The 26,121-nt window shown below is 50.3% G+C and overlaps 2 protein-coding genes and 1 pseudogene across 2 annotated transcripts; all 3 read right to left on the bottom strand.

The window, feature by feature from the left end:
- Window positions 1-220: 220 nt before the first annotated feature.
- On the bottom strand, window positions 221-6,832 carry LOC105309783 (putative DBH-like monooxygenase protein 2; the record flags this gene model as incomplete). The annotated part of the gene is made up of 12 exons (XM_011385974.1): window positions 6,545-6,832; window positions 5,565-5,711; window positions 4,894-5,055; window positions 4,567-4,650; window positions 3,689-3,856; window positions 3,441-3,543; window positions 3,155-3,321; window positions 2,750-2,841; window positions 2,357-2,453; window positions 2,155-2,214; window positions 890-1,020; window positions 221-335 (listed from the first exon to the last, which is right to left on the bottom strand). Coding segments are annotated over exons 1-12 (1,614 nt in total), but the record flags the coding sequence as incomplete, so codon positions are not given.
- Window positions 6,833-17,125: 10,293 nt separating this feature from the next.
- LOC105309779 (serine protease 58-like) lies at window positions 17,126-21,940 on the bottom strand. Its single transcript, XM_011385972.1, is given in 6 exon segments — window positions 17,126-17,275; window positions 17,362-17,380; window positions 17,382-17,521; window positions 19,653-19,905; window positions 20,125-20,263; window positions 21,901-21,940. Coding segments are annotated over 6 exon segments (741 nt in total).
- Window positions 21,941-23,529: 1,589 nt separating this feature from the next.
- LOC111734190 lies at window positions 23,530-23,649 on the bottom strand (annotated as a pseudogene).
- Between the last annotated feature and the right edge of the window lie 2,472 nt (window positions 23,650-26,121).

Genomic DNA, 26,121 nt, shown 5'->3' on the forward strand with positions numbered 1-26,121 from the left:
CTAACTGGGAGACTCCAGCCCCCCCTCCCCCGCCCCAACCCAAACACCACCCAGAGCTGCATCAGCCCAACTTCCTGCTTCCCCAGCCCCTCCTTCCCTGACACAGTGCCCCTGCCCTCGTCACTCCCCTCCCTCGTTCCTCGCCCTCCCCGCTTCACCCACATCCACCTCACACCCCTCCATCCCTCCCCCTAGAGGTGGTGCCTCCTGGGACACTCACATCAATGGTCTTTATTATCACCATCTGCTGGGCCTCCTTGCAGGCCTTCTCGGCCTTCTTAATGCTCTCCGGGGTCCACTCGACATTGTTTAAGGCCATCATGCCCTCCATGGAACTGCCGTGGGCAGGGGTCAGGGAACAGACGATGGTTTAGGGTCGACTTAAGGCTCTGACAAAGTGTGTGTCAAATGCCCTCGCTTGTGTTAGCATCGGTTCCTCGTTGGTATAAGCCATAAGGACAGTCTAACGACTCAGCGAGATGATCATGAGTTTGGCAGAAGGAAAAATATCATGAGAACTCAAAGATGAGAACTTTGTAAGTGAAAAAAAAGAACTTTCCGACTCTTTAAAGAAGCGGTTCTTAAGTCGGGGGCCATGAAGTCTGAGAAAGTTAATGGGGTGACTCGGGGAACCAGCAAATGCCCTGGCACTGTCTGTGAAATGGGGGTGTGTCTGCACAGAGGCACGTTTTTCTTGGAGAGGAGTTTCAGAGCTTTCACCAGAGTCTCCGAGAGGACCCTTCCCCCCAAATAATTCAGAGTCACTAAGTAAGCACAGTCTTTGCCTGAATCAGGTAGTACAGGAGAAAGAGGCAGATGGAGAATTCATACATAAGTGACCTAACTCTAGAGGTCACACGTGAGGGTCTTATCGTCCGGGATGACTTACTCTGAAACCTCCTCCCCCAGCTCATGGGCCACGTAGATGATGTCAGGGTACCCCATGCAGCTGGAGATGTTGTTTCGGGGGTAGTAGAAGAGGAAGATGAGGCACATCTCATTAATGGTGCTGGGACCCCCCTGGAGAAGAAGAGAGAGACCGATGGAGAGACAAAGGTACAGAGGCACGCGGAGAGAGGGGGACGAGGCGGGTGGGGACAGTTTAGTTGACCACCCTACCGATGATGCTTGTCCTTTTCCTGTAACCTAGAGCCAGCTCACCGGTCGATACTGACTACTCCTTACCACACCTCTTCCTTCCTCCTCCTCTATTCCCAACAAGCGGACAACAATTATTATTTCTAAAGAAATATCCCACATAACTGCCCTGTCCTCTCTATTTCCATTGCTACTGTCCCAGTTTGAGAAGATACAACAAAATATTGAGTTTCCTGGCGGTGGGGGGTGGGGTGGGGTGGGGGGACAGCCATTCCCTCTTGAGCATCTCCAGAATCCCCCAACTCCACCTGTTTAAAGCAAGACCCGCTCAAATACATCACATGTTCTCTTCACTGTAATCGGACCTTAGGATTTTCTCCTGTGAATTCCCCTAGTGCATGATCCCCATCCTTATGGTAAATGACACTTTCTACCCTGCATTATAATCATCTGGATGGCTGTGTTTTCTTCCTTAACAGCAAGCAACTCCTTTTGAATGCTACAAGCACAGTACTGTTCCTGACACAGAATGGGTGGTGTTCCTTGTGACAATAGCAACAATAGCTGCCCGTAACCGAGCAACAATAGCTGCTCGTAATTACAGGTCAGGCAATGATCTAGATGTTTTACATGTATGAGTCCGACTGTCACAACAATCTTATGCAATAGGTAGTATTATCGATTATTTTATGAATGAGGAAACCGAGACATAAAAGGGTTGAATAATTTGTCTAAGGGCAGAAAGCAAACAATGATTGCGCTGGCATTCAAACTCAGGCGATGAGACCCAGAGTCCATGTTCTTAGTCGCAATGACGTGCTATCTTTCCAAGGTCTCAGCGAGCCATTGACAGAGAAAGTAGAGAGAGAACCCTGTACCCACCTTATAATCACTGGGGTGCGAGAACCTGAAAAGCCCCGCGTGCATGGGGCTACCAGTGGAGAACCGTGAGGCTTCAGCTAGAACAAGCAGAGTCACTTGATAGCCAGGGCCAGGGACGGGGCCCTATTCTGAGGCTACTGCCATGGTGACCGCGGTGAGGAGAGAGGTACTTACAAAAGTCAGGGAGTCGCGGTCCAGCGTCTGGTAGTGACACTCGACTAGCAACTCATCTCCCTATTCGGAATGAAACAGGACGGCTGAGGGTAAGTGGCAGTGGGACAGGGACCAGCCCTGCACCTCCTCCGCCTGCCAACGGCTGTGAGCCCTGAGCCCGCCTGGCCCTCAGCCCCGGCCAGGCCGCCCTGCAGGCTCCCACCGGCTTGATCTCCACTCGACCAGGTAAATCTCGAGTCTCCTGCAGGTTGAAGTCGTAGGAAGCATCTTTACAGATCGTTCGGAGTTGCGTTCCATTTCTAGAGGGAGAGAAGGGGAGGGGACGAGAAGAGGAAGGGGATGAAGTGGGGGAGGGGCCTGTCAATCAGAAGGCCTTGTGTGGGGTCACCCTGGGTCCAGACTGTCCATAAAGCAATTAAGCTCTCTCTCGGGTCCCCCTTCGGTCATCTCTGCTCTGCCGATAGTTCCAGCGGCCCCTGACTCCCAGCCAAGCGTAACCTTGTGCCAAAGAATAACTAACTATTCCTAAGACATATTCCCGTAGTCCCACACGCAGAAGGGAAAGCTTCAGCTCCGCGCGCCCCCCACCCCTTACCTGTACTGCACGGCCTGCAGCGCCCGCCCAGTCAGGTGGGTGTGGAGCAGGTAGCCATACACCTGTATATCGGGCACAGGGGCCCCGTTCATCTGTGACAGGGAAGAAAGAGGTGCATCGGCCTGTTGAGAACTGTCACCTGGCCCTGCTCCTTGATTTGCCTCTCTTACTATCTGACCCTAACTCTTAGGACCAACGCAAACCCCTGTGGCCCTTCTGGGCCCTCCTGGCCCGTCTTCCCGGGGCACTTCCCCGGACCGCGAAGCCGGGACCGCGAAGCCGGGACCGCGAAGCCGGTACCGCGAAGGCCGGACCGCTCCCCTCCCCTGAGCGCCAGGCCTCAGTCGTGCGGAGTCGGGGGCTCGGGCCGTGCGGTGGGGAACCGGGTTTGCCTCCCGGCGTCACCTCTTCAAACTTCTCGGTCTTGCACAGCCCGTAGGACAGGAAGGACTCGGCGCGCGGCGGGATGAAGTGGATGGGGAAGGTGAAGACGCCCAGCTGCAGGACCCCCATGTCGTGCGCGCGCAGCCGCGCCGTGTAGTACATGCGGATCCCCGAGGTGTCGTACAGGCCTGGCAGAGGGCGGAGAGGGGTCACGTGCGGCGAGGAAGAGGCCCAGGAAGGGGGCGGGGGGAGGCAGGGCGTGCACCCCGCAACAGCCTCCCGGGACCTCCACGCTCCACGGGCTCACCGGGACGGTTGTGGAAATTGCTGTAGTGAATCTCCAGCCGGATCCACTGGGGGTCCAAGGGCGTCCCAATGGAGACGCCCACGTCGTCTGGGAACTGGTAACTCTGGTGGATGGAGGGAGGTTGGGCAGCCGGAAGGGCCGGGGATCAGGAGCAGGGCCGCATCCCAGACCCCTCCCTCCGCCATCTCCCGGCCTTCCGAAGGCCCAGCGGCCCCCTCCCCGCTTGTTTCCCTCATCGGGGGACTCACGGTGCCCCCGACAGCCCAGCCCACGATGACCTGCGAGCAGAGGGAGAAGGCGGGGTCAGCCCCGTAGCAGTCGCTGATGCCCTTGGGGAGGACGCTGGCATTGCCACAGGCGTACACGAGGATGTGGTGCACTATCGTCTCGTTGTGGTCCATCAGCTTGGGCTCAAACTGGGCGAGGGGAGGGCAGAGCGTGGTCGAGGTCTCCTATGCCAAGTCCTATCCCCACCCCCTTCCTTTTCACCAAGTAACACTCTACCCGTTCCCCACTTCTCTCTATTTCTTCTTCTTCTTTTCCACATTCTTTATTCTTCCTCAATCTATCATTTTCCCCCCACTCTGTCCGACTCCTCTCTGAGGCCCCACCCTTTCAAACCCTTTCAAACCCTTCCCGGATCAGGCCGTGCCTTTCCCTTAATAACCTCATCAGTCTATGCTATCTGAGCACTTGACCACTCCTCGCTGGCTTCTCCCGCTACAGGAAAAATGTCCTCCACACATTTGCCACTTCTCGTAAGATCACACTTTGACTTCCCCGATGTGACATGACGGCCCTTGGCCACGTTTCCCCTACTGGGATAAGAGCACAATTCTGGGATGGGGTGGGGCTTATACTTTGTTCTTCGCAAACACGAATGAATCCATGACCATCATCAAAACCTCAGATGCATTATGGGGCTCGAACTCATCAGCGATGGGAGCTATCGTTCTGGCTCAAAACATCATGAAGCCACCACCCCACCAAACCTGGTCTGGCCCCCTTGTTAGCCCCGTGACTTCCCCTCCCACGCTTGTCTGATCGTCACCACGCCTCAGCGTCCACCACGCACAGTGCACCTCTCAAGCGCCCTGACGATGTCCTGGCATCCGGTTCATGTTACCTTGTAGATGTGATGTTTCTTGCTGACGATGGGGAGGGGGAGGAAGGTACAGGCATACGTGGTGTCATCCTCTGGGATGAGGAACTGGAGAAGGACACACAGAGGCTGGGCTGGGCTGGGAGCGAGGCTCCCTGGGAAGTGGAGGAAGGGATGGGCTTGGGAAGGGGGTTCAGGTTCAGGCCAGTTTGGCCATCCTCAGGGGACTGAGGGAGGTCAGAGCAACCTCAGTTCAAGAAACGTACTGAGTCTTGGGTACAAGAAGAGTCTGGACTTAGCGAGAAGATGAGCAGGGGGCTGGAGAAGGCCGGATCTGGGGACGGGTCTTACATCAGTGATTTCCAAGTCATGGATGATGGTGTCCTCGGGGGCATCCAGGTCATCTGGGTGGACCACTTGTAGCAGGAAGATGGACTTGACGAAAGCACGCCCCTGATCCATCTTGAGTGTGTCATCCAGGCCGTAGGCCGCCAGCACCCTCACGGTGTCACCCTGGGGGTGTCGTGGGCACTGAGGTGCTGTGCCCATGAGCAGCACGTCGCGCACACCCACGCCCAAGGACCCACACAAGCCACTGGCTCACGTCTACACGGTGGAATGGAAAGGGCTTCAGACCGGGGTCAGCATAAATCGGGTTCTAGTTCTGCCTCAGAGGCCAACGTGCGGGAGGTGCTCAGAGCAAGTCGCACCCCCTCTCGTGTACCCTCTCTCTGCCTGTGTCCACATCTGGCAAATGACACTCTAAAGGTCAGCAAAATTGAGCAAGATTCTTCAAGAGGGGAACACTGGGGAGGGCAGGGCGGGCGCCGAGTCAGTGGGATGTCACCCTGAAGAGGGCTTGTGGATTTTAAGAGACGCGCAGCCGGGGCAGACTCGGGAAGTTGGAGAGAGATGCGAGTTCTAGGAGCTGTGGCCAGCTGCCTGAGATGCACGGACACTCCAGCCTCTCCAGAAGGAAAAGCTGCTCGTGATCCAGTGCGTTCCTCCCCTCCCTAAAGTACCGTGATGTCTAGGTCGTGAGGGTCGCAGGAGCGGAAGGGCCTGGAGAAGCGCATGGTGGTATAGACAGCGTCTTCTGTTAGCCCCAGCAGCTCAGCGTCCTGACTCCCGTCCTCCTCCAGGGTGTCTTCATCCACCAGGTGCTGGTCCTGCGGTCCAGTGAAGGTCAAGCGGGTAAGAACCGGGAGCACCAAGGGGTCGTGACTTAGGAGCAACCGGTGTCCCTTTAGCCCCCACCCAAGGTACTAGGTTGGCAGAACCCGGATCATCTTCATTATATAGTTGGCTCCCGGGGCAGAGTATGTCATCGAGAGTGGAGCCTCAGGGCAGAGAGACAAGCTGTCTGATGGAGTGTCACCACCTGGTCTTGCTTTACTTCTCCCGTTTCAACTCTCATCTCCATAAATCCTAATATTCCTGTATCCCTAACCCCTGACAGTTCACTTAGTCTCTGAACTCTCTACACTTTTCATCCTGTATCATGTCACATGGGTCTTAACATTGACACTTTCCTATATAAGCGCCGTTCAGATGGATGAGATTGGGAGATGCGTGAGCCGCTTCTTTACCTGTAAAATGGGGTCACAGTCATCCACCTCATGATGCTGCGAGGTTTAAAATGTAAAGAATCGGGAACAACGCTTGGTTAATCAAAAGGGCATAGCAAGATAACACTATTAGGAATGCGTTGGCTGCTGTCGTTATTAGACTATTTTATGTCGTGGTCCACCTGAGCTTAAAGGAAGTTGAGGATGAGGACAGTGTCTCTGACAGTCGTGAGCTACATCTAGTAGTGCGGGACTCTCTCCCCCGTGGGTCCGTTCCTTAGCACCTCAGGGACATGCTCTCCAGTGGATCGTTTCTGTAGGGAGAGGTCAGCAGCCAGCGGGTGTTCTGGATTTGTTTGGAACACGTGAATCCTTCCTGGACTCAGAGTCATCGTAAACCCCTATCCTTGGAAGAAAGTCACCCTCAGACTTACCGAGAAATAGACATTGCCATTGGGCAAGACTGCTCCCACAACGAGGTCACCTCCCACGTTGGTGTAGCGATGCGTGACACCCAGGCCCACCCAGCCAGCCGTCCGGACCTGGAGCTCAAAAGTGATGACCTCAGCCTCCAGGTCAAAGTCCCAGCGCAGGAAAATGACATTGGAAGGATCTAGGAACCTGGAAAAACGCAGGCGAGGTGTGGATCCGAGGCGGTTGCCTTGGGAGGGGGCTGCCAGCGCTGTAAGCAGGAGAAGCCTGAGGAGAAGGACACAGGCCATGGCTCCCGGGACCTGGAGCATCTCTCCTGCAGGCGAGCACTCCGGAAGGGTGGACTTATATGTGCCTCTCCCTGTGCCAGGCACCGCGCCATGAGGGAGGGACAGACCGGGCCTCTTCTGATCTGATTATCCCCTGGGTTCAGAGTGGTGCCACTTACATAACCCCGGAGGTGTGAGGTGTCCAGAGAGGGTGCAGAGCAGGTTGCTCTTGTCCTGGAGCGCGGACCTGGCCTGGCCTTAAAGTCTCAGGAGTAAACCATTCAGAGTCTTCGCCCCAACTCCATGCCAGTGTCCTGCCAATGGGGGCCCCGCAGAATCAAGGGGTTTAGTTCCCCCCCTTCCTCTTCTCTCTCTCTTCTCCCTCCTTTCCTCCCTCCCTCTCTCTCCTTCCATCCTTTCTCTTCCTTCCTTTCCCCGCATCCCTGTATCCTTGGATGTCCTTACTGATGAGCACTCTGCCTTCTGGCACGTGTCCCCCACCCCCATTTTGTGGGCATTTTTGATTTCGTCTATGTACAGAATGGGGGCGCTAGCAGCTGTGCAGTGGGGCTGCACGTGAACCTGCCCATCAGCCTCCCCGGTGCAGCAGGGAGGAGTGAAGTGGCCGGGAGGGGGAAGGGAAGGTCGTGATTTCCACCTCCTGGGGGAGACTTTGCCACTAATCCCGGAAAGGACACGTAGAGGTGAAGGAACCATAATCAGCTTCCAGATGGGCCAGTCTGGGGAGCTCTGAGTGTCTGCACGTTTCTGGGGAGGAGCAAGGAGGAAGAGGAGGCGAGGGGGAGAGGCGGGAGAGGATGGAGAATGAACGTGCCTTTGGGAGGCTTCGTGTTGTATCCTTCCTCCCGCAAATTGCCTTTCAGAGCAGTCCCATTCAATGACTCTCCGCTGAGGTCTGGCCCCGTGACCCCTCCCCGCCCCCCAGGTCAGCACATGGGTGCTGTACAGATAATACAAGTGCAGAAGGAATGCTATAAGATTAGAAGAGTAAAAAGGAATTTTAGATCCACTTAATTTTCCCAAAATTCCAATCCATTTCATTTTTAGACGAGGCGATGGGAACGCCCAAGGGGTAACATGAGTGGCGCCTGACCGCCGTTGGCCAGAGGCAGAGCGGACCTGGGACACGGGGCCTGGCCATGGGGCCAGTCCTTTCTCCCGCACTCCATTAGGTCACGGACACCCGCAGGACGTCGGCCCCCTGCCAAGCGTTTCCGCCCCAGCTTGTCCTGGAGGTAGTCGTTGCTGACCGCTTCCTAGGGAGTGGACCAAAGTCTCACGTCGGACTTGGCTGACCCGGAGCTGGGAATCAATCACCTCACTGAGCCCCAGTGTCCTTCCTCCATTAGACAATGGAGAGGCTCAGGAAAATGAACCCAGACACGTGCCCGCAGCAGCATCTCTGGCACAGAACCTGGACCGCGCATCTCCGCGCAGGCATCCAGCTCAAACGCGGATGCATGCGCCAGAGCATCTGCTTATGCCTCCATCCAGGCACGTACGTCTTCTTAGTACCTCCTGAGTTCTTTAAGCTGGATCGGACCCAGCTGAGGTCGTTGGCAGCTGCCTCGAGCGCCTGAACAGTAATTGGGGTGCGGTGGGGGAGAAAACACATTTCCCGAGGGGGCAACCATAACGCCCAACTCTGGGCACAGGGGAAGGTAGAGAGCTAGGCAGCCATCTGGAAGGAAGAGGCTTACCTCGGCCCAGGACGGGAGCCGGGCCAAGCCCATAGGAGCCTGGGGAGGCGATGACCTTGAGGAGCAGGAATTCAGGGAGGAGATAACGGGACTGTCAGAGACACTCTGATCCCAATCGCGTTTGGGGATTAAGGCTCAGGAAGGAGGTGGCTGGGAGAGAGGACAGCCAGCCCTGAAAACTGAGATGGGCCCAGGATCTCTCATGCTGCGGTCTGTCCAACAGACCAGAGCGCCGCCGGGCTCAGGGAGAGGCTGGGGCCTCCGACTGCGCCTCAGGGAATCTGCCCGTGGGGTCCCTAGCTTCCCATGAGGCCTTTCTCTCCCTTTCCTCCCCAGTTACAGTTTTCTCCCCTCTGCCAGCCCCCCCCCGCCCCCCCCCTTCCTTTAATCATCTCGTCCCAGAGTGACTCTCTCCACAGCGAAAAGTCGGAATTAAATGCACATGGCTTGCTGGGGCGAGGACACGTCCTTCTTGGCCTGTACATTTTTCTGGTATTCGAGATGTGAGACTTGGGCAGTGCTTCCCAGGGCTTCATCCCTCTCCAGGGTGGCCAGGCTGGGAATGGGTCAGGGAGCAAACGGCCAAGGTGAATCTGCACGGGGTGCCTAGAAGCGGTGCAATTGACATTTGGTCCACAGCTGGATTATGCAGTTTTGAAACTGCACGATACAGAAAAATATTAGTGAAGTCACTCTATACACAAAATTGTACATAAAGAGAATCTGTATCTTTTTAAATCAAGAAACACAATTTCAAAGTTAGCAAGATTATGAATACGTGGATTATAAACTGTATTATGCTGCCACCAAATGGCATCAATGACTGCTAACCTTTGCCAGAATCATGGGTGCCGGATTGTTGTATGTATTAAAACTTCAAAGGATTTTTAAAAAAATAGTGAACCTGGGAGGTGCAAACCCCCAGAATGCCAGGCCACTGCTGGGCCTCCATGCGGGGACTCTCCTGGGGTCTGCGGGCTCGCCCCGCTCCATTCCTGTCTTCATTTACCGAGTGTCTGAGACGAGCAGACACACTAACGCCGACTTAGATACCGTGCAGTTCCAGGTCTTGAAGTGGTGAAGTTCAATTGCTAACTGCCCCCCACCCCGCACTGTGTCCCCATACTGTTGTCTGTAAAATGCTGAGGCCGGAGAGGTGGTAGATTGGTAGACACAGAGCCTTATTTTAAATCAAATTTCCCAGATCATTGGTTTCCAACTTTCTGAAAATCGAGGCCTCTTAATGTTCAAATGTTATGAGGACATGTAGTTTTAATCTCAGTTGATTACTGAGTGATAAGTGAGCAGAGAAAGATAAAAACTCCTATTAATTCGATCATATTTTAATTGATTTTGAAATTTGCCATTGAATAATAGAAGTCAACTTTACTAAGTGCTTCGTCTACGTTTTATTCTAAGAATTTTTCATTTTTCATCCATTTATTCTCATGAAATAGCTTTCGTTATTATAGCCATCTTATGGAAGACACCGAGGCCCGAGGTCACACCCCTGGGAGATGGCAGAGCTATGAGTTGTTGGGGAAATTATAACTGAATACAAAATCCCCTCCCAACTCGGATAACCTCTCCACAAAAGCAGAAGAGAAAGGAAGTGTTTGATTACGAATAAGCATTACATCGGCATGTGATACACATCACAGGCATTTTGCTAAGAGATTGTCCAGACAGAAAGCAAGCTCTGCCTCTTATACAGGCCAGCAGACACGACCCGTTACACACATGTTCTCAAGACAAGCAATGACTGGTCCTCAAATGAGAGGACTTGACGGGACTTTTTGTGAATCCATTGTCCATCCTAGAATCCCTTGATAATTGGGGTGTCCCTCTGTGTTTGGTAATTGGGGTGTCCCTCTGTGTTTGTTAATTGGCTCTATCTACAGGAAAATAAACTTGGCATATATCTATGACAGGGAGTCATTTTGCAACTTGGCGTGAGGTGTCCACTCTAAATTAAGTTAGGCTCATCTACCTTGATGTTTATATTTCAAAGAGATGTTTGCAGATCCTCGAGAAAGACATTCCTGGGTCTTAATCCTGGCAAGAGGTTGCTTGGCTTTAAAAAAAAAAGAACTTACATACATTTTCAAGAGACAGAGAAAGAACTCACAAGTTTTCTAAAGTAAATGCTCTAAGAAAATGGATGGGAAGGAAGTCTTTTCCCTTATTTTTAACAGGAAGAATTAAGTCTCTTATGCTGAATTTGGCTTTGTCCTTGCAGAGGAAATCACTACTCACTGGAGATGAGTGTCCATTGTCCACTGCCCAGGGTAGCCTTGCAGCAGCCTCTGCCCATCTGTGTAGCATGTGGGGGAGAGGGGTCTTTGTTTAATCTACTAGTGTCCTTTGGTTACACTGAGATATTTTAATCCCTTGGGAAGATTTGACGCACAATTTAGAACCACTGTCCTAGGCATCGCTGGGACACAGATGAGAGGGTGCAGGGCCAAGCACCTTCACGGAGGCACTCGGTAAATGTGGGGTGTGCGCTCGTATGCATGTGAGTGGTGCCGGTGTGCAGGAAACAGGAAACGCTCTCCAGTTTGAGGTTTTGGACCTCAGTGAGAAGATGAGACAAGATATTGAGTTTCCTGGAAAAGCCACTCCCTTCTGAGTTTCGGGCCGAGAGAGAGTATCAGCCACTAATTGCCACCGTATAGGCCAAGATTCTGCTCTCCTGCCTGGCTGGCCCTGTCCCACGGCCCCCTGTCCCACTGTCCTACTGAAGAGGGCCTGCGGGGGTCAGGGAATGGTACCACTTCCCATTCTGTGGGGCTGGATTCTCACGGCTGCCATGAGAACAGGTCAGATGCCAAGCAGAGAAAGCCACTCAGTGGGTTGAGGGAGGAAAGGAGGGTCTGGGTCACTGGGGCACCGGGAGGCGCAGAAAGTTCCACTCCCTGACCCCAGCTTTGCCAAGACCCTCCCAGGCACAGTTCCTCACCCTCTGGAGGGTTTGGCCTCGCTAGTTATTTCTGGGGGTGACTCCCCCGCCCCTACCCCAGCACCTTCGGCCTGGCCTGCCTGTGTATTTCAGATGCCACTGCAAGCTTCGTGGAGCAAAAGCCCACATGGGCCCTGGTACGTCGCGGACAGGCTGAAACCTTGCGCTGCTTCCTGAAGAATTCCCAGTACCCCTGGATGAGCTGGTACCAACAGGATACCCAGGGGCAACTCCAGGTGCTGGCCACTCTGCGGAATCCTAGGGAAAAGCAGGCCGTATCCCTTTCCGGAGCAGATTACCAGGCTGAGCGGGTCGATGACACCGAGCTGAGGCTGCATGTGGCCAATGTGACGCAGGGCAGAACCCTGTATTGCACCTGCAGTAAAGACACGGTGAGAAACCCTCCTTGGGCAGATGAATAAAAACCAGCCCTGGCTCCCACCCACAGACTCAAGCGGCTCCTCCTCTGCCCTGACAGCCCCCAGCCCGCTTCTCCCCACCCCAGATCCTCCCCTCTGGCGGCTTTACGGCAAGTAGAGTCTGCCTGCGGCTTCCCCATTGCCCTCAGTGACCTCTACCTGCATGCACAGCGATGAGCCACAGAGCCGCAGACTCTGGGGGACTGGGGCGCAGACCTTGGCTCTGCCACCTGTGAGCTGTGGGGAAGACTTAGTCTCTCTGAAACTTAGTTTCTGCGTCTGTAAAGTACAGACAGTAATTCCACACAGCCCGGAGGGTCACTGCGAGGGTCAAACATAACAGCTCCGGTGAAGCCTTTCGTGTAAGACAGAGGTAGGCAGGGAGCGCTTAAGCGGCGTTGGCTGCGGTCTCGGGTGTCCGCAGCCTGCACGCAGAGAAAGCACATGGCATTTAACACCATCCTCGACGCCCAAACAGGTGCCGGAAAGAAACCCGGAGAAAGTCTGGGAGCTCGGAAAGGGGGAGAATGAACATCTCAGTGTGGCCCCACTTGCTCCCAGAGCATAAGTAAACACCCGCTTTTCCAATTCGATCCCGGTTCTCCGTTAGATCCCCGCTCTCAGCGCCACCTCAACGACCCACGGCCCAGTCTCAGGTGGCCCTTTTTAAAAGTGAGACCGACAGGGAGGCCCGAGCTAGAAAGGACGAGGGTCCGAGGGTCCGGAACGCAGCGGGGGGCCTACCCCCCAAGGCCCAGGCTCCAAGCCGGGTCTGCACCTGAGCGCGAGGAGGGCGGGGCCAGGAGGCCAGGCGGGTGAACATCCGGGACCAGCGGCCGAGAGGTGCGTGGTGGGGGAGGGGCGCAGAGCCTGAGACTCCCGCGGGGGTGCGCGACGCGGAGGGCGCAGTGCTCGAGCCACTGTCGTCTCGCTCGGAGCATCTCTGTCCCCGAGGGATTCGGTCTACTTAGTGAGCAGGTAACGGGCGCAAGGTGGGCGTGAGCGCGGAGAGGGCGCTTCGAAGGCGCCTCGGCCTCTAACGGCGGTGCGGGTCGTTGTGCAGCGCAGGGGCTGGCGGAGGGGGCAGGTTTTATTTTCCACTAGGGGGTGCCATGTGCCCACGGTTCTCCATAATCTGCCCAGACAGGGGCCCGCCATCTGTCACCAGAGCTGGTCTTCTCTCAGCCCCCTCTCAAGTGTTGTGAACACCTGCTCGGCTCTAGAGGAAAAGACAGTAGGGAGAGGAGGTCTGGCACCCGCCCAGGTCCCCGGGGACATTTTCATACCTGCGTTCTGTCATTCCTCCAGGAAGGGCACCTGTGTTTGAGAACACCGTCCCTGGGAGGCAGAGGCTAGGGCAGGGCACCGGCCACCTGGCCACCTGCGCTTAAAGGTAAGCTGGCGCCCTCTGCTGGCAGCCCCAGAAGCGACTACAGCCCGGCGTCTCTGGCTGGAGCGGTGGAAGGCACCTTGGCTCTGGTGGGTCCCTTTTACCTAGTCGGTCCCTTTTACCTAGTCAGCCCCTGAGCGCTCCGCGGACGCTTCCCAGATGCGGTTCTGCTCGCTCATACCGTGACTTGTGTCTACCGTGGCCTAGTTCCTTGATTCCATGGCGGTTAATCGAACCCTCCTTGGCTGGCAGAGGCTGAGGGGTGTAAACAGTGCTTTTGTTGTTGTTACCGATATACCTTTTCAGATGTCGTTTATAGTTTGGTTTTGCTTTGTGATCCGATCTGATAACGTTTTGCTTTTTAAATTAAAAAAATTTTTTTTCAGTTACTGTTGGTATTCAATATTATATTAACAAACGGTGTTTTATGATCGAATGGATGATGTTATCCCTTCATTATTTAGATAGGAAATACCGATCTGTGTGATGTGGGTCTCCTGCCTTCAGGCTGTTAAGAGTGATTTGCCCGTTCAACTTTATTTTCTCGTTTAGTACTTTCTGATATCGGAAATTCTACAGGACCAGATGAGAATAGACAGAATTATACTAACTGAATCTAATCATTTGGCGGGAAAAGCAATATATTTTCCTATGGCATAAATATGAATTGAGATAAAGGAGTAAGAAGGTAGAGAAGGAACTTTCTAGCAAAATTATTTAAAGAGCAGGTAAAGAATATGGCTCAGATATGTGGCAACATCAGAATTCTCACTGCTGCCAGTTACACTTAGAATGACATCCTACCATTCAGGTTTCTGAGTGCGAATTCCATCATTTTAAACCAGAAAACAAAACAAAACAAGATGCCTGACAGATTTGGTCACAGCAGACGGATGTGAGTCAGCAAACCTCAGTTACATTGGCTGATTCGATGTCCCTTGAATGAAGGGGAGCCTGGGTGCCTGAGAGAGCAGACCCTTTTCTACTGCCAAGAGCCTTCTAGTCTGAACAGAAGCGACCGAGTCGATTTACTTGGCCGCTTGTGCTGAACACAGCTAAATTTTTTAAGAGATTCTGGTTCGGAGTTAGTACTGATTTGCAGTGGGGGTGAAGATGGCTTCTTATCCGTGCTATCCTCAGATCAGAATAGGGCATATGGAAATGGAGGAATAAATGGATTTTCAACCTAAGTCTTCCCTAGGATAATTCAGTAGGGGCTCTAAAATCATCTAGAACTTATTTCCCTATTTCTTAAGCATACCGTAGGGGTCGGGGGCAGGTGGAATTTTTTTCTACAACTGATAGAATCCCCACAGCTGTTGCAGTCTCTCCCGGGCCTGTGAAGTGCGGGCTTTTATTATAGGAGGAGCTACGAGCAAATCGGTGCCATTTCCCTTCAGTAAATCGAAAACATTAGCACACTGCAAAGATCAGTACCACCAACACAGACTTGAAACATGCTGGCCGATAATTTCTATTATAACCACAGTCAGTTCTTTAGGTTGGCCAGGTCAAAAGAGTAATGGGGAATGATGGTATTTGATTATGAGTAATCAGGGGGTGACACCAGTTATGGTTGCTGTTCCATATTAGCCTCCTCACTAGAGCAAATACTGTCCTTCACATTTGACATTCATCTAGCAAGTGCAATTTTGTACGTTGTCTTCGAGAAGCTCAGAATGAATTAGCTTTCATTTGGCAGAGACCGCAGTATAGTTTTACCTTCGTGCTCAGGCAGTCATCATTGCTCTGGCCCTGAGTTTGACAATCTCAAAGGATATCATATTGGTTCAAAGGGAACCATATTGGTCTGTCATACTGACGATATGTTGATAGGACTAGATAAACAGGAAGTAACAAGTTCCCTAGGTCATAGAAAGACAGATACGTAGTAGTGGGTAGGTGATATAACCAGTGAAAATCCGGTCACCTGCTTCTGCAGTGAGACTCGTGGGTGGATGTCAAGTTCCTCCACTGGAATGAACACATTGGTGTACCTTGTGCTCTCTCTGTTTAGAATGATGTCTGAAGGCTTCTAAATTTTTATAAGCAACATATATGTTATTAGGACATCATGCTCTGAGCCATTTAATGCGTGATCTAGAAAGTTGCAAATTTAGCAAGGGACTAAGTCAGAAATCCAGCCGGTACAGGTTGAAATGCTCTATTTCTTGGGTTTAAACTCTGTAGATCCAGTGGTGCTAAAAGTATCTTTAGCATACTAAATGAAGCTTACAGCAAAGCGTAATAAGAAAATCAAAAGAGAGATCCCTAAACGTGGTAGCAAAATCATGCTACTTTTTCCTCTTTGGGAAATAGCTTCTGGTTTGTCACTAGGGTCTGGTGGAGACTAAGTGCCTGACTTAATGTCACCGGTGGACTCAGCACGGAGGCGGCGCTATCTCTTTGTCATTAATTTGGATACACTCAGCAGCATTTCATCTTCAGCTAGAATCCTAAATGGAACAGAGGTATATTAGGCCCCGAAGGCCCAAATAAGCGATTGCTCTGGGCATCTTTCCGCAGCCCACACGCACGACCTCAAGGAGATTTCTCCTTGAACAGTTAGTTCACCGAGGGTGAAAAGACTGCACCTCATTTATGCAGGGCTCTGTTTAACATGTTGGTGCCGAAGTCCTCTCTCATTCTCCCAAGTATGTTTTCTTTTCTTTTCTTTCTTTCTTTCTTTTTTTTTCTCCAATGACTTCATAAATAAAAGGAACCATGGGACCAAATGCAGGGACTTCTCGCAAGTCTCACCTGGCCACCACCACTGCCGAAGACCCAGTTTGCCAGTTTCCATGACCAGCCGCAGCCCTGATGTAGTACCGATCTGTACTCTGCCCCAGGATCTCACCAGCCAGGTGGTGGTAGGTGGGCCCCTCCCTTGTGGAGGGAGTAGCACTTCCTCCTCACTGAAAATGACATGTTCTAGAATTGGATGTTTTTTCCTCTGGCCATCACCACTCCCAGCACCACCATCCCTGAATTAACTGGATGATTTATGTATTCCCCAGAAGAGGAATGTACTTTCCAACCAGAAATGTCACCCTTACAGAGATGGTGGTCAGACAACAAGCTGATACCCACGGAACGCTTCATCACCTAGAACTCTTATAAGAACTTATAAGACACCAGTTGCACTTAATAATCCATACGTGAAAAGCTGCCCTTCCCCTCTGTGAGCTAGGCGATAATGGCTTAGGGGTTTTAGAACCCTGGAGAGGATAGTATTTACTGCTGGAATATTTCCTTCTTATGTCATAAGCCCCAGGGAACTTTTGTCATAACCTCTCCTGACCCAAGTCCCTACCAAGAATGCCACAAAATGCATGACCAGAATCTCGGCCTGAGGCTGAGAGGTGGATGAGCAGGACAGTGTCTCCCAGTCTCCCTGCCGACACCTTCCCCCTCGCCTGTGTTGCTAGTTAGCTCACTCCTCCTCGGAACTTCCTTTTTTCCACTTGGCATGTGTAACTTGCACATATATGGGTTAATTCAATGCAAGTAATAGGGGTTTTGTCACCCCAAATGGCTACCGAGTAGCCTTTTTCTCAATAAGTCAATGATCAATTTGTTAGAACACAATCCTGCTCTATAAACTGCAACTACCTACGGGGTGTTGAGTTGGTCATCTTCGTTGGTAGGGAAAGAAGAAAGGTTATCATGAGTAGTCACACAGTACAGGGGGGTACACGTCACCCGCTCCGTCGAGCGGAAGTGAGTCAGGTATGCGAGATGCAACCCAAGGAGTCTGTTTAGATTGTGTGACCGGACGTGGGTGCCGGCTACGTCACATGGTGCAGAATTCTTGCCGGGGAATCAGTTGTTTCGGATTGTATTTTCAATCCAGGACACGTAGTGAAAGATTTTGGTGTAGATGCCGACATCAGCTCTCAAAACACATCCATCTGCAAAAGTCAGGATTCCTTGGAGTATCCCGTTGCAGACGGCTGGGGCAGCCGCGACTTCCTGCCGGGAAGAAGGAAACCAGGTTCTTTCTGGCAAAAGGCACAAGGAATAACGTGGAGGAAACGAAGGCGTGGAGAGCACGTTACCTTGCAGGCTGCCTTCTTCCGGCACAATGCCCAGGCACAGCATGCTGCTTTTGATGTCGTAGGTTTTATAGGCGTCCTGGACACTGGGGCTTGAAATCACGGAGATGTTCACATTCTGCAGCGAGTCTGGTCCTTGGCTGTAGCAAAGGGAGAAGTAAAACTGCCTGAAGCGTTACTAGATCACACCCTGCTTATCTCCTCTCCCTCATCTTCACACGTTTCTTCTTTTTCTCAGCAAGAAAAAAGGAGACCAAATACTGAGAGAAATTCGCACTTAGCCATTAGGATAACAGGAAGATTATCAGATGAACAATTTCTCACTGTGCAAGTTTTACTTCTCCCTTTGCTATATACTGCAGGTATTTTAAGGTGTGTAACCCCGTGTTCTGATATTGTGTACACAGTGAAATGATGTCCCCAGTCAAGCTAACTATCCATCACACAGTCATCTCCTGCTTGTGCGCAAGCCCGTGTGGCGAGATCATTTAAGATCTATGCTCTTAGACAATTTCAAGTACATAATGCCATATTATTAACTACGGTCACCAGAATTTATTCACCTTAGAACTGCAAGTCTGTAGCCCTTAATCAACACACACCCACATCTCCAACACGATCCCCAGCAACATCCATCCTATTTTCTGTTTCGGTGAGTTCAGCTTGTTTAGATTCCACATCTGGTGAGGTCATACGGTATTTGTCTCTCCGTGTCTGGTGTATTTCACGTAGCATAATTTCCTCTAGATAAGTAAAAATTCTTTGTCTTTTGAGAGTGAGTTTGAGTTTTGGAAATAGGCACGTGTCCCTCGGGTGAGCAGTATGTTTAATTCATCGTGCTGTGCCAAAAGAGATGTGACTTATGAAAAAAATGCAGTTTATTTTTTGTTCCAGCTCGTGAAGTAGCGAAGTAGATCTTAAATAATCTCGCCACACATGCGTGCGCACACGCACAAGGTGACTGTGTGATGGATAGTTAGCTTGACTGGGGACATCATTTCACCATGTACCTACACATATATCAGGACATGGAGTTTACATATCTTAAATACATGCAATGTTTATTTGTCGATCATACCTCTGTAGAGGTGGGGAAAAAAAAGAATTTCTACTTTTTACTATATTCCAGAAAATACACCCCAAGGTCTGCAGGTGTTTACCAAAGTGCATTTTAAAAAGATCTGAGTAATGGTAGCATTACTAGGATAAGTGTAGAGCCACCTCTTGGCTTCTATAAAAAAAAAAGTAGGGGGTGGATAGATGAATGTAACCTGCCGAGCTTGTTTAAAATGCCTCTTTTTTTTCTGTACTGTGGTGTCTACTGTACAATATATACCAAATATACTCAGATAAACTTAATCATGAGTAAAATTATATTAGCTTTTCGAACAGACTGTATCATAATTCCGTTTTCCTTATAGTTAATCAGCCCCCTCCCCAGCGTTCATTACTACCTCGATTAATAACTATAGACAGTTGATCAGTATTTGCATGAAAATTTTGGAATAGGATAGTAGGCAGACAGGCAGAAACTTAGGAAAGAGAAAAACATCTTAACTTATTCGGTTATTTTTATAGAATCTAAAGAATGTGACATAGAAAACTTAGGTGGAACATGTAGTTCGGTGATTTCAAATTATGTATAGAAGACTTTTACCAATAAAAATAATGATATTACAAATTGTACACTTGAAACCTATATAATTTTAGGAACCAATGTCACCCCAATAAGTTTAAGAAAAAAAAGATAGTAGTTCTTCAGTTTTTTGAAGAAATGAGCGAATATTCAGAATGTAATCAGTTAAAAATATTTCAGAAATATTTTTCTTAAACTTTTTATTATTTGTATCACAGTCTTGCACAAGGAAGGTCTGCCTGACTTAGCACAATATTATGTATTTTGTGTTTAATACAGTCGTATTATTTCATGATATTTCAAGGCTTTACTTTTTTTTATTGCCTGAAATAGTTTGAAAAGATCCAATATAGTTTGTGCCACCTGTTAGAGTTAAGAAAATCGAGGGTCCAAGGCGAAGTGACCAGCTGTCACACAGTGCGTTAGGACCAGAGTACAAATGCCTTCTTTCCACTAGGAAAACAAAGGTGATGGAAAGATGCTGAGGGGGAAGGCGTGAAGGACTCGCTCGGTGAGGTACAGGGAAAGAGAGAGGTGAGGAAAAGGCCAAATAAAGAGGCTGGGAGAAGTAATGGGGGAGAGTTGCGGGAGCCAGGAGGAGGGAAGGGCTGGAAGCATGTCCGATTCTGAGAGAAGAATGTTGAAGTCACTCACAGACATCACACAAGCTGAAGGCCCAGGTGGAGACGGTGCACATGGTTTCTTCAGGGGCAGGTTCACTGGGCAGGCCGACCAGCTTCACGTGGTCATCGAGTTGAATATATCTTTTCAGCTTGATTAACAAGAGGTTATTCTCCACAGAAGTGATTGAGAAGTACGGGTGATAGATCATCTTCTCGTAGCCAACGACTTGGACATTTTCTTCCGTGAGGCTTGACGGGTTTGTAACCCCCAATACCACGTGAAGTCTCCTGGAGCAATATGGGTGTTCTTGAGAGGACGTAACGGAGGCGGCTTGTCCATCCTTCTGGGCCGTCACTAGCTCCTCCCCACAGGCCTATTTCTCTACCACCGCACATCCCAGAAGGCCTCCCCAAGCCCATGGAATTGGGCTGTGGTCCAGGCTGGAGTCTGGGTCTGTGCCCAGCCCGAGGACCCCAAGCGTGGAGGGCCGGGGGCTCATTACTCACGGCAGGTTGCAGTGCGCCGCTGTAATCACCCACAGCGGGTGGATCAGGGCTCCCGTGCAGGGCAGGTAGTTGGATTTCAGGTAGACCAGGTATGGGGGCGTAATGCCAGCCGTGTAATTTGGGTCAAAGGCCAGAGCGACTGGAAAGAGAGACATAGACAGGAAATGCTGAAGTTTTACTTTTCCAGGGGTCACTAGAAAGCACAAGGGAAAATGACTTAATAGGCTCAAGTTCCCCCGACCCTTCTCTCTAGTACCTTTAACTGTAAGCCGAATCTGTAAACTGGCTTACTTTACTCTAAAACGTAAAACAATAGAAACATTTATTTTAAAAGATAAAAAGCATTTTCCCTTTTAAGTGTCAATCAATATTCTTCAAGTTAAAACGCAAGTTTTCTTAACTACCTTCCACCATTCAGTGGTCATATGTCAAATCAACTCACGGAGAACTTCACTATCTTTAGCATTTTTGGAATGCTTTGCCAGTGTCACCCTGACTCCCAACAGCAGCGCATGGCAAAGTGATATGTGGCATTTAAAGAACAGACCAAATGCTACCAGAGTCTGAGGGTTGGGGGGTGGGAGTGGGTGGGGGGGTCATCCATTCATCCAACAAGTAAATACTGAGCACCTAGTATGTGCCAGGCTCTGTTTTAGGTGCTCGGTCCATAGCATGAACAAAAACAGAGAAACACGCTTTCGTACGTTCTAATGAGTGGAGACGTCTGATAATAATTAACGCATCATCTAAGTAAATGACACTGTGTGCTAGGTGGCTGTTGGTGCTGTAGGGGAAGGGTCGTAGCAGGTGCGTGCGTGTTGGGGACGTCGTGCAGTGCTGCACCGGTCGTCAGGGTAAGTCTCCTGGGCAATGCTGAGGGAGTTAGAGAGTCAGCTCCCTGGGGAGCGGGATCCCAGGCAGAAGAAACGGCCGGAGCAAGAGTCCGAGGGACCGTGTGAGGAGCATCACAGGGGCTGACGCGGCTGGCTCGGCGAGCGAGGGGGAAAGGGCAGGAGAAGAGGGAGGCCAGCGAGGGACGCAGCACCTGTTAGAGCGTCGTGAGGATACGGACTTGACTTCTGAGCGAAATGTGGGACTGCGTCAGGGTTTCGTGTGATGGGCGATCAAGGAGTGAGGATAATTTCCTTACGGAGACGTGTCGAGTGTAGGTGTATAGCACAGACAGGCTCATCAGGGGAATGATTTGATCATCCAGGCGGCAGATGGCGGCTTGGACCATGGCGAGCAGTGGGCGTGGTGAGATGCGATTGGATTTGAGCTAATGTTTAGAAGAGGGAGTCAACGAAGTTTCCCAAACAGATTGAATGTGGGGTGTGAGGGAAAGAGGATTTATGAATACCTCCAAAGTCCTTGCCCGCACCATGCCTGGGCAGGACCTAAACCCTTGAATGCTGCCGTGTCCATTGGTCAGACCCCTGCTTTCAGCCCCCGCCTCCACTTCTCACTGTCTCATGCCCAAATCAGTCCTGTCCTAGACAGGCCCAGCGCCAGCTCGCAGTCTTCCTCAGGAGGAGTAGGTCTGGTATCAGGGCGTCAGTGCCCATGCCTCCCCTACAAAGCACACAACAGTCAGCCAGAGGTGAGGCAGGCAGGAGGCAGCGTCACAGGAGGACACCGGGTGGGGACAGTGGCAGTGATGAGGGAGAATCAGTCCAGCACGTGTAGTCCTGGCACAATGGTCCTGTCTTTATCCACCTTCCGCGATTCCCCCAGGATTCCCCTTTGGCAAGTAAAGAGAAAAATTCAGACACTCACGAGGCAGGTGCAAGAGCGCCCAGAGGTGGATAGACTTCATAATGATGTTAACAAGCTTTTTCGAAGGATGAGGTTCGTTCAGCTCGGGGTCTCTGGAAAGGATGGAGAGGAGAGAGTAAAGAGCTCAGTAAGATGAGGCAAGAAAAGGTTCTGGGGTTGGAAAAAAATTATCATCTGGATTCTTTCAGCGGCAGAATTCAGTTCCGGAAGAGGTGTCCACCAGTCAGAGAAGAAGGTGGCACCAAGCGTCAGAGGGACAAGAACAGAGATCAGGTGACTTGGCCCCTGAAGCAGGAGAGAATGGCTTAGTGTGTTGCTCTCCGTCTTCAGAGAAGAAAGTACTTAATCTGAGAGACGTTGACGTTCATGGTGTTTCTACGGCCTCCTCCTCTCTGGTCCCCGCTTTGTCAAACTCTGAAATCATGTCCCTCTCCATCCGAACTGCATGCAGGATACCGGCCCCACCCGTCTATGTGATGCTAGCCCCGTTTGTGTGCCAGTGACATTCATCACCAGCCCTCTTCTGCTGACCTTGACCCCTCTGCCTGACCCTAAACTCCTCCTCGAGGTTTATTAGCCCCCTCGTGTCACTGCTGATCTCTTTATTTATTCAGCCAGCCAGCCCGCCCGCGGTCTATATTCTGTGTCTGACTTGTGCCCACTGTCGAGGGCGCCCGAATGTGCAGACACTGTTCCCAGCTTCAGCGGTCTTACAGCCGAGTGGAATGATAAGGACAGAAATGGCAATTGCAAACCGGAGCGTTCAGAGCCGAGCATCCTGGCGTCCCACCGTCTGGGTGGGAGCATTTGCAGAGCTCATATCTGTTCAGTCATTTGCGTCCAAAATATATAAAGGAGATCTTTAAAATCAACCCTCAAGAAAGCAAACAACGCAGTTAAAAAGTGGGCCAAAGATCTGAACAGACCCCTCGCCAAATGTCTGCTCAGGCGGCCGTAACAAAGCGCCACAGACCGGGGGTGGGGGTGAGGGGGTTCAACAGCCGAAGACATTGATTTTCTCCCAGTTCTGGAGACCAGAAGTCCATGATCAAGGTGCCAGAAAAGGCAGTGCCTGGCGAGAGCGCTCTTCCTGGCGTGTGGACAGCAAGCAGCCTTCTCGCTGAGTCCTCAAATGGCCTTTCCTCTCTGCATGTAATCACAGAGGAAAGGAGCCAGCTCTCTGGCTCTTTTAGGAGGACACTAACCCGTGAGATCAGTGACCTCATGACCTCGTTTCACCTTGACTACTTCCTCAGAGCCCCCCCCCACCCCCGCCCCGTTTCCCAATGCGACCACACTGGTGGCAAATAGCATATGAAACGATTCTCAGCGTGTCATTAGGGAATTACAAATTAAAACAGTGATGAGATACTATTACACACCTAGCAGAATGGCTAAAATCCAAAACGTCGAAAACGCCAAATGTCGGGAGGATATGTAAGAACAAGAACTCTCGTTTTTGCTCGTGGGCGTGCACAGTGGTGCAGCCACTTGAGGAGAGTTTGGTGGTTTCTTACAAAACTAAACAGTCTTACCGTGTGATCTAGCAGCTGCATTCCTGGGTATTACCCAAACTTCTATCCACGAAATATTTGCTCATGAATCTTTTGTTGTTGTTGTTGTAGTTTTTTTTAACGCCTACCTGGTCTTCCTAGGTGGTCTCCCATCCAAGGACAAACCAGGCCCGACCCTGCTCAGCTTCTGAGATCAGACGGGATCGGGCACGTTCAGGGTGGCATGGCCATAGACTCATGAATGTTTATAGTGGCTTCATTCATACTTGCCAAATCTTGGAAGCCACCAAAATGTCCTTAAATAAGTGAATGGATAAAACAAAGTGTGGTACATTCATACGATGAAATATTTATTCAGTGATTTTTTTTTTTAAAAAAAATGAACTATAAAGTGTTGGAACACAAATGCCTATTACTAAGCGATAGAAGCTAGTCTGAAAGTAACATGTCTTGCATGATTCCAATTTATGACATTTTGGAAAAGGCAAACTGCAGAGGTGGTAAAACGATCGGTGGTTGCTGGATTCGGGGAGAGGGGGAGAGGGATGCATGGGTGGGGCGCAGGGTAATTTTAGGGGGGTGGAGTTATTTTGTGTGATACTCTTAATCGTAGATACATGACGTTGTATGTTTGTCAAAACCCACAGGACTGTATACTATACCGAGCGAACCCTACCACAAACTATGGACTTTAGTTAATAATGTACCTATATTGGTTCATCAGTTGTAATAAATACATCAGTTGTAACACCAAAGCAAGAGGTTAATAAAAATATTGGTAGAATTTGGGTGGTAGGTATACAGATAAACACTGTAAAATTCTTTCAGCTTTGTCATGTGTTTAAATTTTTTCATAAATTTGGGAGAAAAATTTTTTTTAATTGAGGCGTATGACTTAGAATTAAAGACACTTCTTCAGTCTGTTGTGTGTAAGGGAGGAGTGACCAGAAGTTATGCTTTATCTTGGTCTTGGAGAAGGGGAAGAGCTTGTCTGGCATAAAAAGAAGAGAAAAAAAAAATTCAAAAAGAGGGAAAGTTTTCTGTAAAAGCATGAATATATGAAATAACATGGTGCCTTGGCAGAACTACAACCACATACTGTACGGGGCGTGTTAAGAGCTAGGTGGAGAGATAAACAGGAATTAAATCATGAAAAACCTTATTATATAAGATTTTATAGTGTAGGAGGTAAGGAGCCAATAAATTCATTTTTGACAAAATTCTATGGAAGGTTGTGGAAGACAGAGCCGAAAGCCCTTGTTTATATCCTGCATAATCCCCAGTTGCCTCCCTCAAGTGTGGGTGGAACCTATGACTTGCTTCTAACTAACAGAATATGGCAGAAGTTATGGGATGTCGTTAGTATAACGACATGATTACGTTAGTATAAACATTAACACAATACATATGTGTATATATCTCACTGGCATGCACGAGAGATTCTTCCTACTGGCTTGAAGCCAGCCGCTATGTTGAGAAAGCCCATTTGGCAAAGAACTGTGTATGAGTGGCCTCTCTGTACCAAGGACAATGTCACGGACTCAGGGACAGCTTTCACCCTACAGCCATCAAAGACCAAGGGTCCTGTGTCATGACCACAAGGAAGTGGATTCTGCCAACAACCTGAACAAGCAAATTCTTCCCCTGAAGCCTTGCTAGACCCCGAGGAAAGGACCCAGCTAAGCTATGCCTGGACTCAACTTATAGAAACCGTGAGATAATAAATGTTATTTCATGCTATTCAAGTTGTGCTAATGTCTTTTGTTTTTTTGTCGTTTGTTTTGTTTTGTTTTTGCAGCAGTAAAAAGCGAATACAGATGTATGTGTGCGCTGGCACTTTATTAGCTATCGATGATGTAGTGGTAAGAGAGATGAGAATCATGCCCTCGTAGCCGATAAAGACTAATAGGGGAGACAGGTGTAGTAAGACTTGCCACCATGAATGTCACCATGTGGGAAGTAAAGGGAGGTAGAGAAACACCTCCGAGTAAGGGTCAAAAGAAGACCTCCTTGGGAAGGTGATGTTCGAGGCTTGAAGGATGAGGGGAGGTTAACCAAATGAAGACGTGGTGGAAGAAATCTGCGGAACTCTGAACCAGGACGCAGAAGAGAGCTGAGCATATACAAGAGTATGAAGAGAGACGTAGAAGGACCCTACAGAACAGACCTTTCAGGAATTGTCAGGTGAGAACTGCCTGCAAAGAAGACAGAGGAGGAGCCAGCGAGCAGGTAAAGGGAGCTGTCCTTGGGCTCTGTAATTTAGACGGGAGGCTTTATCTTAAGTGGTGACAGGAAGAAGCCAATCCATAGAGGAAGTTGAAAAGTACAGAAAAGCGAGATACTCAATGAAGCAAGTCCGTGAGGAGGTCGGAGGAGATAATAAGGCCTTACTTCTAGGAAGGATGGAAAAGAGCGAATGAGAAAACAAGTGTTTGCAGGTGGGCGGTGGGAAGTCGAGTGACGTTACCTTCAGAGGGTTTCGCATCCCTCTGCTCCCAAGCCAGAGGTCATGCGCTGACAGTCGGAGGACAGAGGAGGATGTCCGACCTGGCCGTTACGCTGAATTACACAGACAGAGGACTTGGAAAATACAGATCGTCAGTAAGCACTGAAGACCTGATTTCACAGTTACAAAAGGTGATCAGAGCAGGGAGCATCGGGCGGTGATTCAGAAGCGGGAAGCAGGGAGAAACTGGAGATGAGGCTG

This window comes from Pteropus vampyrus, unplaced genomic scaffold (genome assembly GCF_000151845.1).
Source record: "Pteropus vampyrus isolate Shadow unplaced genomic scaffold, Pvam_2.0 Scaffold851, whole genome shotgun sequence".
NCBI classification, from domain to species: Eukaryota; Metazoa; Chordata; class Mammalia; order Chiroptera; family Pteropodidae; genus Pteropus; species Pteropus vampyrus.